A 20,529-nucleotide genomic window follows, 5' to 3' on the forward strand; every position below is an offset into this window, starting at 1 on the left:
TTGCAAGGAAGAATGGGCAAGAATATCAGTCTCTCGATGTGCAAAACTGATAGAAACATACCCCAAGCGACTTGCAGCTGTAATTGGAGCAAAAGGTGGCGCTACAAAGTATTAACGCAAGGGGGCCGAATAATATTGCACGCCCCACTTTTCAGTTTTTTATTTGTTAAAAAAGTTTAAATTATCCAATACATTTTGTTCCACTTCACGATTGTGTCCCACTTGTTGTTGATTCTTGACAAAAAATTAAAATTTTATATCTTTATGTTTGAAGCCTGAAATGTGGCGAAAGGTTGCAAGGTTCAAGGGGGCCGAATACTTTTGCAAGGCACTGTATATATTTATATATATATATATATATATATATATATATATATATATATTCGATAATCCTGATTCTGAAACTTCATGGAAGGGTGCATGCCAGGTGTTCTGTCAGATTTTTCAACCTATCAGAAATTTCAATTTACGGCAAGTTTAGGACACTCAGAAAATATGTTTCACGCCGCCAATTACAAAGCTAAATGAGATCCTTACATAGGTTTGTGTCGAACTGTACTTCACAACAACAACAAAAAGCTATTCCGTTTGCACCAAAACTAGTAAAGGTCTTTGATACTGAAAAATAAAATCAATGAATAATAATAAATTCAAATTGATTAGCAACATTAACTCATGATAACAATATGCCAAATAATTTGACTGAAAAAACAAAAATTATACAGACAAAAAGAAGTGTCATTCGTCTTCTTCCTGCCTTAGACGGGGGCGGACGTGTTTCGTCCCTGCGCCTGCTGCTATTATCTTCATCAGTCCAGTCTGTCTGCTTTTTTTGTATTTTTTCCTTTGTGGATCAATTTTTGCTGGTCTCTCATACGAAAATTGATTTGATTAGTTGGTGCAATTGACAAGATTTTTTTCAACAAGACATGGTGCACCAGGAGAGCTGTCTTGCCCAGGTGGGACCTTTGCCGCTGGCTACGTGAGAGATTCATGGGATCATTGGAAGCCAGCCCGTCTCACTGTCCTGTGGAAGATATCGAGGATATTTGGCTGTTTGGCGTAACGTTCGTGACGTTTCTTCTGCTTGGCTTAGGAGACTGGAAAATTTCCGAAACGGCAGCTTTCAAGGAAATCAACAAATTGACAATGGATGAAACGGTGCGATTCAAGGCATTGGAGAACCACATCAAGGCTCGAATTGAGAACTGGCTCCGTCGAATCACGGTTCAGTCCGAGGAAGGATGGAGAAAAGTGGATGCTACCGTGCACCAGGTGGCGGAAGTGTCGAGGCAGACCGCGACTATCGGCAATGACTTAAGGGACCTGAGGTTTCACCTACGCCCTGAGGAGCACGATTTTGACTGAAGACGAACTGTATTTGGACATATTAAATAACCTTTTGGGCTTAATTCGATTGTAATTTTCCTTTCCCTTTACCGAACACCCTTATCCCACCCCTCCCTTCTGTTGGAGAGAGCCGCACAGATGGCCCTATCTCTTGACCTTGATTCTCTTCTCAAGGCCGGTCGCAGGGCCCGGCAACTCTTATTTTGTCTACAGACACGTACAAATACTGATACACTTGTGCATAAACGCACTCACACACAACCTCCCCACCTCCAGTCCGCTTACTATCACTCCCTTTCCTCCAGCCATTACTGGTAGTTTCCTTTTTTCGTACAAAAAAATTCCTGCACGTGACCTGTGCGTCGTGTCATATCCCTGCTATGTTGTATGATATATGTGTGTACTGTAACTTTTGTAAGTGGTCTGTAATTCCCAAAGAAGAGAGAGAAGCTAGCGGCGCGGAGCGATGCTCGCTCATTGAACGCAATTTTGTTGTCATCTGTGAAAGCTGGTGTCAATGACTAATAAAGATCCTATCATTGGACAGAGGGACAGTTTTTATTTTCGCTGCAGGAAGTATAAGCTCCTTTGATATGGTGTGAGGTTAATTTGCACTGAGCAACTTGGTAGGCCTCCTTATTAGATGCTAACAGTGCTTGCTGGTTTACTGATGTAACACTGACAAAGCGGGACGATTGTTGCCAATACTCAGCGCGCTTTCGCTGAAAAAAAATAAAGCGGCTTATCAATGTGATTGGGGTCTAATGTCTTTAAGTGACATCTTAATTGATTTGGCTTCCTGCTGTCTGCTGTAAACATTTTTAGACACAGCAAACAGACTGGCTTTTCCTCGTCTCCCACTGTATTAAAAGTCAAAGCCAAATGCTACATACACTTTGCTATATTTCCTTGTGTTAGCTACTCATATCTCCAGTGCTAATTGCAGTGTGCTCTTGTTTGGTTCAAAAATACTGCACACACTCTGAAAATAAGAGTGCAACTGCTACCCACTGAAAGGATGTGCAATTACCTGTTATTCTAGTATAGCAAAAACGCTGCTCTATTTGAGAAGTACTGGTCTAATGTAAAAATGCCCTGAGCCAACGTTAAGGTTTTACATTAGAGATTGAAGCCATAATTAGAAATTGTATGCAAGGCTTCAAATTAGGGTTGAAAGCAAAATGTTAGGGTTTTAAGCCTGAGTCCAGGTTGGAGGTCAGGTTTCAGATGAATGTTTGAATCAGGGTTTCCAAGGGTTTCTCAAGTTTATGGTTTCAATACCAGATTTGGGTTTCAAAGTCCAATTCCAGTTCCAAATTAGGTTTTCAAGTATTAGTAGAAATGAGATGACCACTTCAACTTCACAGCACAATTTGAAAGAATTCTGGTCCTCAAAGCTGCTGCCCTTCCTTTCTTTTCCAGCCATCTCCGAACCGGACGGTGGACCCTGCAGGAGGACTTACTGCGGCCGTGGCCGCCAATGCGTGCTGATGGCGGCGACCGGTCGCGCCGAGTGCGTGTGCCAGGAGAAATGTCATTCGTCCTTCGTGCCAGTGTGTGGCTCGGATGGACGTTTCTACGAGAACCACTGCGAGGTTTACCGCATCGCCTGCGTGGAGCGGAGGCGCGTATACGCGGTGCACAGCAAGGATTGCTTCTTCAAAGGTAAATGCTGTACTCACAATATTAAGATTGTTAGAATATTTTCAGATCAAGGCTGGCATTTATGACGCTAGACATCCATCCAATCTATTTTGACTGGGCGAATGAATGTTCGTTCATTCGTTAAAAACGGGTTGGACGTCTGGCGCTGTTAATGGCACTGAAAAATGAGCATTCACATTCGCAGTTTGATATAATCGACCCTAATTACGAACAAACAATTAGGTCAGGAAAAAAATTCATTTATCCATCGTCAACGCTTATTCAGTCAAATCAAACTGGGATAAGACCGAATTACACAAATTACGATATGATATGATTCAGCCTGATTCATTTTCAGTAGAATTTTATTGATTGTAATTTTGCTAGACAGTCCTATTAAGACCTAGTAAATTCAAATTAAGTCATGATGCAATATGACTGTAATAACGATGTGATACGATTTAGTCCAATTTGAATTAAATTACGATGCAATATGATGCAAATCTGTCAAAATTAAGATGTGATGTGATCCAATTAACTCAAATCACAGTGCTGTGTTAGAATCTTAAATCTATCATACTTAAGATGAAAGACAATGCGATCCAGTCCAAATACCATGCAATTGCTTTAAATTACCACAAGGTCAAGTTAAGTTACATACAAAGTGATTCACTCCAACTTCGTTGTTCCATCAAATTATCATCAGTTAAATACTGTAGTTTGTCATGATCCCAGTTGACGTATAGAGAATGCAACCACTGAAATATTTCAATAACGTGCAGCAATCTGCTCAGACTTTTCTTTCAAAGGCATTTTCTTCAGGTTTTCACAGCGATGCAGTCGCCTGCAGCTCTTTCTGCGTCAAAGGCAAAGGATTGATCATCTGTCGAGTCGTTTTTAATTACCGCTGTTGCAAAAAATAGCACATGCTGCGTCACTAACTGTAGTGGCAAAATTAAGATACATTTTTTTAAATTAATAAAGCTGGTTTTGATGTAGACAACAAGAGCTCTTGGAAAGCACTCTCATCCAGGGCAACCCGAAATGAAGTCCGTGCACTTGAAAGCTTTTTGACTTCCATTTAATATAGAAACATTTCCACGCAAGCAAAACAATTGTTTCTTTGAGGCTCTTGTTGCGCCTGCCGGTATCGCCGCGGCAACTGTGCTGTCTGTAGTGGCTAGACATTTATTGGAGATGAAAGAATCCAATTGTTTTTTTGTTTGTTTTTTTTTAGTAGAGAGAGTGGAGAGTTCCATAACCGCGCTCAGGGTTGAGTTTGTCGTCAGGGAAACGATAGCCCAACAAGTAATGACACTTTTACGCCGCCTCATTAATGCAACTGCGACGATTGAAGGATGTGTACACAAGGCCTTTTGTTTGACATGCAATCCCTTTGAAATAGTACACTAGAGCAGTGGTTCTTAACCTTGTCGGAACCCCACCAATTTCATACGGGCATTCACCGAACCATACTTTAGTATAAAATGAAATATCATTGTTTTCAAATTCAAGACATATGGTTTTTCTACTGGTGCACAAAAACCGTGCAGAACAAAACCAACATGGTGCATGAACTCACCACAAATTACATACCCGATTTGTGATCAGGTATGGAACATATGATGCTGTGAGGATCTGTTTGTTAATAGGTCCAAATCCAAGAGCAGGCAGAGTGGCCTTATCATTGAATCTGGCTCTCTTCACCTTGAATTCAGCAAGTGTTGTGTTCTTATATTCCCCATCTCTATGCAGCTTCTCAAAGTGTTCCTTTAGTTTTGCCAGTGTGATGCTAGAGTTGCTCAACTTGGCACGACAAAACATGCAAAGAGTATGTAGGAGAAACCATATTGTACATATTCGTCCGACCACTTTCTTTTTTGCTTGACATATTTAGTATGGATTAAAATATGAAGAAAGTAATTACACGATGACATTGACACGTTTGGTCACTCCTGAGTAGAGGTGTGCAAAATTTCCGATTCTTAGATTATTCGCAATTCGCCGTGGAAGATTCGAGAACCATTCACGTACATCCAAATTCAGATTAATGAAATATGTCAATTAAAGCGGAACTAAAACACAGTCACCGCGGTCTTCGGGGCGCAATGAGGAACGGACCGAGAGTAAAAATCATGCTTGTCATTACCCGGGTAATGGCAATGCTCAACTCACGGCTCTGGCTCAACTCATACCGCTATATAAAAAAAACAACAATACCTGTGTGAGGGAAATTCAATTTTTAACTCCAAGACAAGTGTTACCTCGATAGCTCAAATAGAGAAATTAATCAGACCTCAACCACGGATTGCTTTGCTTCGAAGGCTTTATGAACAAGAGCTCTCGGGTACAAAATGATGTGATTCAGCCAGGAGCTGGGATCACCCAGAAGTACAAAGAAGTACAATAGAGGCTGGACATTCATACTGTTGAAAGGGCGGTGCCGAAGCCCACCGTGAAACGAAACTTACTAAGAAACGAAATTCATCATCTCACAAACCTGGGTATTTTTCCATACAAAGACATCTTTGAGCTGAGACCTTGAACACCGGAAAGGCACACTCAAACAGATTAATATAACAACGATGCTCTATGCTACATTGTTCTCATGCAAGCATAACAAAAGCATACAAAATATGATGTATAATGGTTGTGTTTTAAGCATGAATAAAATTCTCTCACAACCTGACTGCTGCCGACAGCCGCTACAAACTACGTCCCCATAATGCTACGGTAGATATCACATGTATAAAGAACTAGATGTGAAATGACAGACTTGATGGGTTAGTAAGCAGCCGCCATCTTAAAGCAGTAGACTTCCCTGGAAGGCTGTTGTAGCGAACATTCCGAGCGAACCTAATAAACTTTTTTAAAAAATCTAAAATACTCCTAAATCGTCAAAATCTTGACATGAATCTATCTTTAAAACAGTTGTAAAACTTTCACATCGAAAGTAGACAGAAGGGAAATTATGGAATAATGGAAGGAATTTCAACAACTTTTAACGGTTGATTCACAACATCAATTGAATGTAGTTTAAAGCTGCTGATACAGAATGGGGACTTGAGTATTTTATTTACCGTTTTGAACTGTTAACTTGATACTGAAATAGTTGTTTATTTAAGCCTGAGAGGATTTTTGTACAATTTTTGTAACCAATTTAAGAAACGCTAAAAGCAGCTAATAGCTGGGGTGGGGGGTGGGGGGCATCAATAATCGATATATAATCGAATCGTAGCCTCTGAATCGTAATCATAATTAAATTGTTAGGTGCCCAAAGATTCTCACCTCTACTCCTGAGTGCACTAAATTCATCGCAGCACTGATTGGTCAAGCAATGTCAAGTGATCATCTGCAGCCAGTGATGGCCAAACCAGGCATGCCATCGTGTATGGAGATGATGAGTTGGTGTGTCTTGACCTCAGCGGCAGAAGCTCCACCGAATCCCTGAGACCGACTCGCCGAACCCCTAGTGTTTGATCGAACCCAGGAACAGAACCACTGCGCTAGAGTATACGTCCAATCTGTTTGAAATGAGAGGTCAGGCAGCCATGAATGGCTGTTTATTTAACTAAAACAATTAAATCAAAACTCTTTAAATGACTTTATGACTTGTAGAAGTCCAATGCGCTAGTGGCGCTAGACGTCCAATCCATTTGAAGTAGGAGTGTGGCAGCGAATGGAAGTTCATTTGCTTCCACCCTCCTACTTTGAATGAATTGGAGATCTACCAATGATAAACTCATTAAAATTCACAGCAGAGGGATGATTGGACGCCACATCATTTGACGTCTATCATCATTTTATGGTGGCGTGCATAGCTGGCAGCCATCATGGGTAGGGCGATCAGTGATTGGAAACTACATCATAAATAATGCATACTGGAGATTTTCCGATCGATCAGCATCCCGATCGATCGGGTCCGATCACGTCATTTTCAAAGTATCGGAATCGGCTTAAAAAAATATCGGACATGCCTTTTTTAATATATATATATATATATTTTTTTTTTTTTTATTAAATAGTTTTCTAATTGTATTTAACGTTACAGACATAATATGTTACACTCATCCAGAGTCTTTAGTTAAGGCTTAAGGTAGGGTTATCAAATTTATCCCTTTAATTAATTTTATTCATTTATTCCAGATTTGAACTCACTGATTCCTTCGGACATTAAGATGACTTATAAATGCCGATCGATCGGGTCCGATCACATCATTTTCAAAGTATCGGAATCGTCAAAAAAATATCGGACATGCCTTTTTATATACATATATATATATATATATATATATATATATATATATATATATACATTTATTTATTTTTAAATTAAATCGTTTTCTAATTGTATTTATCGTTACAGACAAAATGTCTTACACTCATCCAGGGTCTTTAGTTTTGGCTTAAAGTGGGGCTGTCAAATTTATCGCGTCAATGGCGGTAATAACAATAAAATATTTAACACATTTAACGCATGCGGTGCACGACCCACTCACGCATTGTCGCGTTCAATCTGTAATGGCGCCGTTTTACCTATATATAGAGCTAAAAGGCTGCGTAAAATGAGTAGAGTGAATTTTGGCAGCCTTTGGAGCCTCTTTTTAATTGGCTAAAGCCTTACAATCCCTCTCCCTACGACTAGAAATATCTTGGGAAGCAATGTGGGGAAGAAAGTAGTAATAGATCTTTTTCTTAACACCCTATGTTATTTACCAACGCAGAGAAGATATATCAATTGGTACCACTACGCACAGTCATGGTTGCACTTCCCATCAGGATTTTGGGCAGAACAGTTAAATGGCTACAGTATCATTTACTGAAAGCTCAACATGTACACTAGATGGCAATATTTAGTCACAATATACGAAGTCACATTTATCCTTTAAGAATTACAAGCCTTTCTATCCGTGGATCCCTCTCACAGAAAGAATGTTAATAATGTAAAAGCCATCTTGAGGAGTTATTGTCATAATAAACAAATACAGTACTTATGTACTGTATGTTGAATGTATATATTCGTCTGAGTTTTATTCATTTTTTTCTTAATGCATTGCCAAAATGTATATGATCGGGAAAAATGATCGGGAATGATTGGAATTGAATCGGGAGCAAAAAAAAAAAGCAATCAGATCGGGAAATATCGGGATCTGCAGATACTCAAACTAAAACGATCGGGATCGGATCGGGAGCAAAAAAACATGATCGGAACAACCCTAGTGCATACCACTGATCCCTCATTATGTCGTGCTTCAAACTTCACGCCCTCAGTCCATCGCAGATTTTTTTTCAATACAAAAATAAAAAATAAAAAATACAGATGAGCTGTCCCGAGCCGATCGCGCTGTCTCAGGCTCGCTCCCTCCCCACCTGCCTGCTCTTTGTTCGTCAGAGAGTGAACTGGAGTTGCTTATTAAAGTAAACGATGATTGACAGTTGGTTAAGCTTTAGTCTTGCCAGAGACTTGACCTTCAAAGCGCCTCATGTGTCACTCATAGTTCAACTTGTTAAACAGTTGTTGTGGCAACTCATTGTGTGTAAATGAGCAGCTGGAGCGGATTTGAGTGGACACTCAATGAAGCATTTAATAAAGACAATTTTTTTTTTTTTTTTTAAATTCAAAATGTATTGTGCATCTACTGTTTTTTTCTTGTTTGAAAATAATTCTGTGGGACAGTAACATGTTTAAAGCTTATCATAATTATTACATACAGTGCTTAAAAACATGTATTAATACATGTGTGTATATATATATATATATATATATATATATATATATATATATATATATATATATATATATATATATATATATATATATATATATATAAACAGGGGTGCACATAAATGGTCCGGACGTAGACAAACGCGCTGGCCCTCAACGGCTTCCATACGCTTTTGCGTACCAATGGCTGACCACTGTATCTGCGGCGGACACGAGAAAATAATTTTTCAAAATGTCGAAGAGGCAGGCCCCACCGAGTAATTATTTCCGTGTTCCCCCACCCCCGTCAAAAGACAGACAGACGACAGAGACGTCACCGGAGCTACCGAAAAAAAGGACTTTTGCTGAAAAGTGGCTGCAGGAGGTACCATGGCTAGAAGCAAATGATGCTCGCATGGAAATGCGGTACAAAATGTGCAGTGAGAATCCCAATGTCGCTGATAAGAGCAGCGCATTTTATGTAGGGTCAAAGAATTTCAGCCATCCAAACTTTGAAAAGCACGAAAAAAACAGAGAGCATGTGGCAATGCTAATGAATAGGCAGTGACTCGTTTTCAACAGGAAGTGATTTGTAAATGCCTTAAAATGAACAAAAAGTGACCTGTAAATGCCCCGAAAATCGGAAAAAGTGACTGTGAATGCTCTGGTTTTGAATGAACGAACGTTTTTTTCGCAGTCCCAGTCTTAATGAATTGGGTATAGAGCTATTAGTGGACGATTTTGGTAGAAATTTGTTGATTACCTTATTTTTTTTTGTTTTGTTTTTTGTTAAACATTGACACCTTTTTAAAACGATATACTGATTCTTCGCATGAGCATATCGATTTCAGGATGCAAAGTATCACGATTTATCACCATTTTGATATTTTGTCATACCCATAGTACTAATACCATGCAACACTAATCATCACTCCTCTTTAGTTGAAGAGCAACAAAAGTACATTATGTGAAAGTCCGCTTTATCCCAGCTCGAGGTTACACCGCTACCAGATATCCCCATCTGTTGGTGGTGTGGTTTTAAATCTCCTTTTCCAGGTCAGATTAAAATATATTCTCTAATCCCCTCAAGGTGAGGATGTGTAAATAGACAAACTCGGGCTTTTTGGCGTCGTTGGCATGCTCGCTCACACACGCAATCGTGGAGGCAGTTTTAATCGCTGCGTTAAGCCGGGAGGGAATCCTGGCTGGTGCCGGCGCGCATAGTTGATCCACATTAGCCACGTTCACTCACCACATTAGACCAGACGACGGAGAAGGATAGCGGTGGGAGACGGAGAAAAAAAAAGAGGTCTCGGTGATTAAGACTGCCGGCGACAGCGGGGAGGCGTTAGGAGTTGAGGAGACGTGACTGGTGGTAGCTTGCCAAATATTGCCAAAACAAGCTAATTGACTTACACGGTCACTTGTTTGCCAGTGAATGCAGCTGAATGAAAAACAACAGGGGAGCTTAGGCCTTGGTTGTCATGGTTACAGTACGTATGAAGAGGAATAATGGCATTTTTTTCCAACAGTTTGAAGGTGTCCTGATCAAATATCCGCGAAATGCTTCGGTTAAAAAACAAACAAACAAAAAAACATTAGCAACCCAACGTTACTTCACTCCGCTTTTTCCCACCCAGAAGAGACACACGTCACAGTAAACAACCCACTTCCCCAAAACCATGTCCGACCCTTTCAAGTACACATCTTCACCCTGTGCAGCCTTTAGGCCTTGCACGTCTGCTTGGGCTTTCAAATTTGTATAAAAACTTCAACACTTTGGCGTGAAAGTCAATTTTGCTTCACTCGGGGCCACGGCCCGAAAGTCGCGGTGTCGAATTTGACCGCTTTCATCGAGATTGTCGTGACCAAGTTGAAACGCTTGGAATGAGATGAATGCTTTTAAGGAGGACGAACGGAAGACGGCGATAGATGTTGACTGTGTTTGAACTTGGGAGGCTGACAGTGGATGCTAGGGTAGCCAACTCCCTGGTAAAAAAGGGACACCTCATTGGTAGAGCCGGCTGGCCCGATAACCGTCACCCTTTAATTTTTTTTTTTTTGTATATGGAAAGTGATTTTTTTTTAATTATAATAATTTTCTCAAAACTGAATTAATTAGGTACATATCTGAGTGATCTATGCATATGGAGAAACAGTAATGATATATTTTAAAAAAGGTCATGAGACTTTTGGTGTTTTTTGCCTTTTTTTAGTACTTGAAAAAAAAAAAAAATAAGTGCAAACATAAACTCTGAGGTACACTTTTTACACACTTTTTGAAAATAAGTACAAACATAAACTTTGAATTTTTTTTTTTTTTTAATAGCAATTTAGGTGTGTTCAAAGTCCCCTCAGCCATAGGCATGTGCCTGTATGAGATTCTGACCGTATGATAACATTAAGCCAAAATATCACGGTTTCACAGTATCACAGTATTGCAATTACACCTCTAAAATGTGTTTTTTTTCAGATATCTGGGTTTAAAAAAATATATATATTTTTTTCCATTGAACAGGATTTTTATTTTTCAAAACATATTAGCCAATTGGAACATACTGTATATATACATATATATATATATACATATATATACTGTATATACAAACCAATTTTTTAAAAATTGACACGGCCACGTTGTGTTGAAGAAACGTATGCGACGACCCGTTGCCGACCATTATGGTACGTGACGTCACAATTTTGTTTCCATAATACTTCACTCTAATCGGCCGAATGATTTCGTCTGTGTTAAATTCTGCTTTTTTCACTCTTCATAAAGCACAGAATTTAGTTTCTTGAACTCATTTGAGTCAACGTTTATTGCAGCTCCGCAACTCGGACCATATCAAACGTGAGCACACAGACTTCCTGTGTCCGTCAACTATATCTGTCCTTCGGGAAACTCAATCCCAAATAACAATAGTTCCTATTTTTACTGTCGTGTTGACAGCGATGAGCTCTCACGGATTTCCGACCCAATCCATGGAAGAAACATTTATTCATCATGATGAAACGAGCAAGTTATACAGCAGCCTTTAAAAGAAAAGTCACATCTGTTTTATTTTCTCCTAGATTCTGGTAGGTTGGAGAAGTTGTCAAATCATATTAATACCTTAAATATTGTCAGTTGATGGTAATGTTTGGACCTACCATTGTGCTATGCTTGTCCTGTGTTTCACCAGTCAGTAAAATGACATTTCTGTATCTGTACACGAGCTCTGTTTTCTTGTATTCTTCTATTTATTGGTGCTAAAATTAGGGTGCGCGTTACAAACGGGTACAATAATTTCCCCTAGATTTTACAAGTAAATTTGGGGTGCGTATTATACACGGGTGCGCCTTATATTCGGGAAATAATCGTAATAAATAACAAAATTAAATGAAAAATAATATACTGTACTTAGCGTCGACATTGAGAGGTGGCGGACAAGACACAGTTACGAGACTTAAAAAAAAAAAAAAAAAACTGGATACGAAACAGTGAACGAGACTCCGGCGTCGTAAAGTCGAAATCAAGTAAGTCGGGTACGTCGTAACCCGGGGACTACCTGTACTCACCGATAACAATTTTAGTGAGCAGTATTCAGACCGACACTAGTACAGTATTCGTATCAGCGCAACACTAATTATTTTGGGAGCTTCCATCTCAAATAGCTTGGACACTTATCACTGTCAATGGAAGCCGATGAGTTAAATCGTTGTCAAAACTCAAGTTATCTCGTCGTTTGTGCCAAAAGAATTAAAAACAGCTGAATTTGGAAGTACAGTAGTATAAGGGATGCGACACTAAATCCTCAAGCGCTAATTTGATCGTGGTACTTGCGACCCAGCCGTTGATTAAAAAGGCCGCAAAAAGAATCAGTAGTGGCTGATTAATCATCTCTGTCCTTTCTGATTGAACATGGATCAGAGTCGTCTGTTTGCGCCTCGGTGTAAGCGGGATTGCTCGCCCCCTCAGCGGGAGACTTTTTCTGATGCATTCTCCTGCTTACAGCACTTCATTAGGGATGAGTGTCGCACTCGGGCGCCTGTCTGGTGACTCTAGGATCAAACTGGCGGTTTTGTTGGGCGCCATCATCCTGATTTTCTACTGATTAATTTCCCCAAGGTGTTGAGGAGTTAAGTTGGATTGATTTTTTTTTTTTCTCTGCTGGTTGCATCCCAAAACAGAAAAAAAAAAACACTTGCTTTTTTCGTCTGAATTATTCAGGAAGTTCCTGAGCCAAAGTCCCAGCTAAGTTTTGTTTAGTAGCAGAAGACTAAAATTGAACTGTGAATTGAAACTATTCTTTTTCCTTTAACTGCTTATTGGGCACTTACTCCTTGGCTGCCATTGACAGCGGTAGACGTCCAATCCTTTTTGACTGGGAAGGGCGAATAAACAAGCTCCTCCCAGTTAAAAGGGATTAGCCGTCTAGCAACGTCTATGGAACTGAAACATGACCATTCATTGCCAGCCGTACCAAATTTATTGGACGTGTATAGCCGTCAACGAGTTAAGAGTTAACATTTATTGTTCACGTTTAAATTCAGGCTTTGATATTGCTATTCCTCTCCTTATTTATTGGCAGTATACTGCACAAAATGCTTTTTGCACCATTTAGAAAATTAGTTTTAGTGCATCCCGTTAGACGGGGGAACAAATTGCTTGAAGCTTGTCCAGAGCGGACGACTTGCGGGAATTCTACTCCGCTTTTAGCCGTCCATTATCCGTCCACGTTGGCGGCTGCACTTTACTCATGACTCTTTATCATTGTTGCCTTGCGCGGTGACAGCGGCCCTTATTGCATTAGCCGTCAACACTCGGCCGCTTTCGGACCGCTTTTCTGACCGTCGCCGTTAACCCGACGCTCGTTGTGTTATCACGCTGAGACACTTTTAAAAGGCGGTAAATACTAAGTGCGCCCCCCTTGAAATGCAGTTAAAAGTTACTGTGTATCACAAAAGTGAGTACACCGCTCGCATTTCTGCAGATATTTAAGTATATCTTTTCATGGCACAACACTGACAAAATGACACTTTGACACAATGAAAAGTAGTCTGTGTGCAGCTTATATAATAGAGTTAATTTATTTTCCCCTCAAAATAACTTAAAATATAGCCATTAATATCTAAAACCCTGGCAACAAAAGTGAGTACAACCCTTAGAAACTACGTACAACCATCCCCAAATGCCCAAATTGAGTACTGCTTGTCAATTTCCCTCCAAAATGTCATGTGACTCATTACAGAAGTGCTGTCAGCATTGCTGCAGAGATCGAAAAGGTGGGGTGTCAGCCTGTTAGTGCTCAGACCATGCGCCGCACTCTACATCAAATTTGTGTGCATGGCTGTCACCCCAGGAGCAAGCCTCTTCTGAAGACGGTACACAAGAAAGCCCGCCTGAAGACATGTAAACAAAGCACATGGATTACTGGAACCATGTCCTATGGTCTGATGAGACAGGCGGGCTTTCTTGTGTACCATCTTCAGAAGAAGCTTCCTCCTGGGGTGACAGCCATGCATACCAATTTGATGTAGAATATGGTGTATGGTCTGAGCACTAACAGGCTGACCCCCCCCCACCTCTTCAATCTCTTCCGCAATGCTGACAGCACTCCTGTAACGAGTCACATAATATTTTGGAGGGAAATTGACAAGCAGTACTTAATTTGGACATTTAGGGGTGTAGTTTCTAAGGGTTGTACTCACTTTTGTTTGCCAGGGTTTTAGATATTAATGGCTATTTTTTTAGTTATTTCAAGGGTAAAATAAAGTAACTCTATTATATAAGCTGCACACAGACTAATTTTCATTGTGTCAAAGTGTCATTTTGTCAGTGTTGTCCCATGAAAAGATATACTTTAATATCTGCAGAAATGCGAGCGGTGTACTCACTTTTGTGATACACTGTACCAAGGTTATGCCATTTGGACCAAGAGCGACACGCCGTATCAGTAAGACAAATAAGTCTTTCTTTTATTTTAAACTTCTTTTAGTCGCTCTCCTTCCAACTAATTCATTGTGATGGGCATATTTGCCATGGCAAATGGATGTCCTGTCCTAGATAAAGACGTCTTGCCATTTGTACGTTCAGTCCCTCGCGCCTCTTTCCCATAAAAACAAGAAAACTCTCATCGGTCCGCCCCCGCTCTTGTGGATAATCGAAAAACAATGCAGATAATAGAAAATAACACTTATGTTCATCATTTATTCAGAGTGTGCACTGCTGTAACAACTGCAAACAACCTCGTGAAAAATGGACATACATAATTTATGATGGGCTGTATGCACGACAAACTTCCCTAGCATGTGAGAGAAATGTTTAATCTGATGTAGGGATGTCAAAATTGATCGATTAGTTGAATGTCTAGTAACCTGACATTACATCACTGACATTGAGGGAGAAAGCGAATTATGAGGTTTCAGTTCCATTGAAGACCAAATCTATGCATGATAGGATGGTTGATTGAAAAAACCTATTCTTAAAATATATTGTTGTGTTATATTGGCAGCCATTTTATTTATTTTTTTGTTTGTCTTAGTCTTATGGACAAAAATTCCTTTTGGTCTTAAGCCAGGTTCATACCGCAGGTCTTATTGCACAATTCCGATTTTTTGTCACATCTGTTTTTTGGTCATACCCATTCAGACTCCTTTGTCCATTGAGGCCGTTCAAGTATCACGTATGCACACTAATTCGCAGTCCGAGATGCGCTGAGCCACTGGCCCGCATGCGCAGGAGTGTCAAAACAAATGACTACACATGTCGCGCACACACACACACACATACGGACAGTTGGCTCCAACTCCAAGCCGTGTCAGCAATCTTGAAATATTGCTCATTTGGAGCAGAGAGAAAACCGAGCATTGTTAGGCTTATCCTCAACCCATTTTATTAAATTTATTTTAATTTTTTTATTTTGACTTTTGTCAAGTCCGCTCCTTCCCCAAAAGCCGTGTTCAAACTAAGAGCTAACGCTATAATGCACAGCTGCACTGCTACTGTAGCGCCCTGTCTCTCTCGCTCTTTTCTGACGTAATTGCTGCATGAATTCCAATTTGGAAGCCTTGTCAGTTCAGACCGCCGCGATATTCTGGAAAAATTAGGCCCAGATCGGATTTAAACCACATACGAAAGTGACCCAGATCGGATTTGAAGTGGTCCACTTCTATGCGACCTGTCACGTTCAGACCGTCAAGTTAATGCCTCACTTGAGTCGGAAAAACACAAAAAAATCGGATTTTTGCATTAAGACCTGCGGTATGAACCCAGCCTGAGTCATATTTTAGTCATTTCATAATATGTTTCTCTTTGTCTAGTTTTAGTCAACAAAATCTTGCACAAATTTTGTCGAGTTTTAGTCAACAGTTACTCAAAATGTGTTCGTCTGTACAAGTCAATGGTTTTTGTCCAAAAATAAAGGTTTCCAACAAATTCGAATTAACATAGACAGACGAGCACATATTGTAGCATCTACAAGGACAACGCTAACATCATGATGATAATACATAATCAGCAGGAAAAGCACTACATTATTTTCAATTAAACCTACCTAAAAGCCAAAAATTGTGTCTGGTTATAAAAAAAAAAAAATGTGCGAGCATTTATGCTTGCCACACTAAAGTTTATGCTAATGCTATCTCAAATGCTATGCAAACGTGACGAGTTATATTTAACGTGTGATAGTCAAACAGCACTAACCTTCAAAGGCTAAAACAAAATTGCATATTCTCTCTTGCCAAGATCAAAAAACAAATCTTACCATGTGTTTCCAAACAAGCTAGATGGAGCGCAGCCTACTTGAAACACATCCTAAACTCCAGTGAGGAGAGTGAAGGAGTAGCGAAGCATTTCTCACATGAGTGACACGACCCAAACATTACTACGATGCAAGCTGACGTATTCCACATACAAATGTGAACATTAAACAGAAACTATGTCGCACTTTTTCGTCAGACGAAGACTGTCATTTGTCTTGTTATGTTCTAGTCTCCCAAGCCACGTCTTGAGCTCGTCATCATCATGAAAAAATTGCCTGGCAATTAAATATTTTTGTTATCGACATTGTTGACGAAAACAACACTGCTTAAAATATTCAATAGCGACAGTTCTCATATTAATTGAAATAAAATTGATGTGTATTTTCACATTCATTATTTTTTCACATAACGCAGGCTCTCTTTGGATTTCACACTAACACTCACAGTTGCGTCAAAAATATGTTTTGTAATTTCCAATGCCAAAATAATTTAATATCTTAAATATGCTATTTGTTCTAGATTTTTTTTTTTCAAATTTGCATAATTCACACAACAAAAGTTAACAAGATATCAGTAATCTGCAAGTCCACCAAAACTGATCAAAAATTAAATCAAGGCTCAATACCAGCCCCCCCAAAAATGCAGTTTTCAATTATAATAATCATTATATCATGTAGATACCGTACATGATCAGAAGGTGAAAGTGGCTAGAATTTCTTGCCGGAATTCCTTCACATAAAGTCCGACACGGAGCCCCTTTCTTTTGAAGGGGGGGGGGGGCTTAAAAATCCTAAAACCGCCGAAATGCTAAAACTTCTTTTGGCACATTTGTAAATATAACACACAATAAAACACCACAGGTTTCACACACACAGTGGTTAGCACGTTCTCCTCACAATTCTGAGATCAAGGGTTCAATCCCAGGCTCCGGCCTTCCAGTGTGGAGTTCGCATGTTCTCACCATGCCTGCGTGGGTTTTCTCCTGGTACTCTGGTTTCCTCACACACCCCAAAAACATGCATGTAGGCAGATCAAACACTCTAAATTGTCCCTAGCTATGACTGTGTGCGTCTCCTTGTGCCCCTGTCGAAAACTAATTTTTATTAGGGCTGTCAAACGATTAAAATTTTTAATCGAGTTAATCACAGCTTAAAAATTAATTAATCGTAATTAATCGCAATTCAAACCTTCTCTAAAATATGCCATATTTTCTGTAGATTATTGTTGGAATGGAAAGATAGATAGGAAACGGACATAAACATTCAACATACTGTACATAAGTACTGTATTTGTTTATTATAACAATAAATCCACAAGATGGCATTAACATTATTAACATTCTTTCTGTTAAAGGGATCCACGGATAGAAAGACTTCTAGTTCCTAAAAGATATATTTGAGTACAAGTTATAGTAATTTTATATTAAAACCCCGCTTAATGTTTCCGTTTTAATAAAATTTGTAAAATTTTCAATCCAAAAAATAAACTAATAACTGCAGTTCTTCCACAGTGTCTTTAACTACGTAAGGTAGTGATTGAAATACACCACACGGTGTCAATGGCGAGTTTTAAATTAATTGGAGATCTAGCCAAGGCAAAAGGCAAAAGTTTTATGTGTATTTTGCATAGCTATTTTGATTGGGAATGCCAGTTTTCTTTGCATTGAGCGCTTTTCTTTTTGTGTACATTATTTTTTTGAGCGATAGGAATATTATTTTTGTTGTGCTTTCACTAAGTGATCCTGTAGTGACTTAACTGTTCCGCCCAAATGCATGATGGGAAGTTGGGCTACCATAACTGTCAGTGGTGGCTGCAAATGGTATACAGCACAGGTGTCAAAACGATTCCAGAAAGGGCCTAGTGGGTGCAGGTTTGCTTTCCAACCAATGAAGAGGACACCTTTTCACCAATTAGATCTTTTACATGTGTAATCAGTTAAACTTTGTCAGGTGCTGCTTGTTTCAGCAAGAAGTTCATTGGTTAAACTCTGCGCGTTATCGGTTGGAACAAAATCCAGCACCCACTAGGCCCTTTCTGGAATCGGTTTGACACCTGTGGTATACAGTATGTTCTGCATTGTGTTCAATTAAGGGTGTTAAGAAAAAGATCGTCTCCTGTCATTCTTCCCCACGTCATTCACCACAATAGATATGTTTGTTGTATGAAAGAGTTGCCAAAGCCTATGCTAATAAAAGGCGCGGTCCAATGAACGCCTGTCTCCACTCACATTTCTCTGTCTTTTCGCGCTCAATGTGCTAAAACAGCGTCATTGTAAACTGTTTGAGGCAACGCATGAACCGGTCATGCGTTAATTGCGTCAAATATTTTAACGTGATTAATTTAAAAAAAATAATTACCGCCCGTTAACACGATACAATTGACAGCACTATTTTTTATATTTCCCCAAATCTAAAAGCAAAACCTCAATTTTAACTATTCAAGAACATAGGATGAACTTTAAAACTGAAAATAATATAAACTTATATATATATATATATATATATATATATATATACAGTGCCTTGCAAAAGTATTTTGCCGAATTCTCGATTGGATTCAGGTCTGGACTTTGACTTGGCCATTCTAACACCTGGATACGTTTATTTTTTAACCATTGCATTGTAGATTTGGCTTTATGTTTTGGATCATTGTCCTTTTGGAAGACAAATCTCCGTCCCAGTCTCAGGTCTTGTGCAGATACCAACAGGTTTTCTTCCAGAATGTTCCTGTATTTGGCTGCATCCATCTTCCCGTCAATTTTAACCATCTTCCCTGTCCCTGCTGAAGAAAAGCAGGCCCAAACCATGATGCTGCCACCGCCATGTTTGACAGTGGGGATGGTGTGTTCAGGGTGATGAGCTGTGTTGCTTTTACGCCAAACATATCGTTTTGCATTGTGGCCAAAAAGTTCAATTTTGGTTTCATCTGACCAGAGCACCTTCTTCCACATGTTTGGTGTGTCTCCCAGGTGGCTTGTGGCAAACTTTAAACGAGACTTTTTATGGATATCTTTGAGAAATGGCTTTCTTCTTGCCACTCTTCCATAAAGGCCAGATTTGTGCAGTGTACGACTGATTGTTGTCCTATGGACAGACTCTCCCACCTCAGTTGTAGATCTCTGCAGTTCATCCAGAGTGATCATGGGCCTCTTGGCTGCATCTCTGATCAGTTTTCTCCTTGTTTGAGAAGAAAGTTTGGAAGGACGGCCGGGTCTTGGTAGATTTGCAGTGGTCTGATGCTCCTTCCATTTCAATATGATGGCTGCACAGTGCTCCTTGAGATGTTTAAAGCTTGGGAAATCTTTTTGTATCCAAATCCGGCTTTAAACGTCTCCACAACAGTATCTCGGACCTGCCTGGTGTGTTCCTTGGTTTTCATAATGCTCTCTGCACTTTAAACAGAACCCTGAGACTATCACAGAGCAGGTGCATTTATACGGAGACTTGATTACACACAGGTGGATTCTATTTATCATCATCGGTCATTTAGGACAACATTGGATCATTCAGAGATCCTCACTGAACTTCTGGAGTGAGTTTGCTGCACTGAAAGTAAAAGGGCCGAATAATATTGCACGCCCCACTTTTCAGTTTTTTATTTGTTAAAAAAGTTTAAATTATCCAATAAATGTTGTTCCACTTCACGATTGTGTCCCACTTGTTGTTGATTCTTGACAAAAAAATTACATTTCATATCTTTATGGTTGAAGCCTGAAATGTGGCGAAAGGTTGCAAGATTCAAGGGGGCCGAATACTTTTGCAAGGCACTGTATATGTATATATATATGTATATATATATATGTATATATGACTTACATTATGCAAAGCGAAATGGAATATATTTTGAAGACAAAGCAAACATTAACTTTTTCAATTATAAGGAAATTAATGAGTAGCCTTACATAAAAAGTTGTTCTGAACCACCCAAATAAAATTTTAAAAAAATAAAATAAAACAAAATAAAACTCATCAACTCTTTCCTTTCTCCTAAAGATCTGATCCATTTTCCGTTGCATTGCTCCTTTAATTGAACAAGCTTTTTTCCCCCCTCTATTTGTTGTTCCCAAAAACAGGTGCATTTGAACCAAT

General features: G+C 39.4%; 1 protein-coding gene across 1 annotated transcript in view; it reads left to right on the forward strand.

The window, feature by feature from the left end:
- Positions 1–20,529, forward strand: part of fstl4 (follistatin-like 4) — a 291,975-nt gene that overhangs the window by 126,733 nt on the left and 144,713 nt on the right. Inside the window, exon 4 of the mRNA XM_057821868.1 lies at positions 2,773–3,015. Coding sequence (XP_057677851.1) covers positions 2,773–3,015 — 243 coding nt within the window. The remainder of the gene's footprint in view (positions 1–2,772; positions 3,016–20,529) is intronic.

This window comes from Corythoichthys intestinalis, chromosome 18 (assembly GCF_030265065.1).
Source record: "Corythoichthys intestinalis isolate RoL2023-P3 chromosome 18, ASM3026506v1, whole genome shotgun sequence".
Classification (NCBI taxonomy): Eukaryota; Metazoa; Chordata; class Actinopteri; order Syngnathiformes; family Syngnathidae; genus Corythoichthys; species Corythoichthys intestinalis.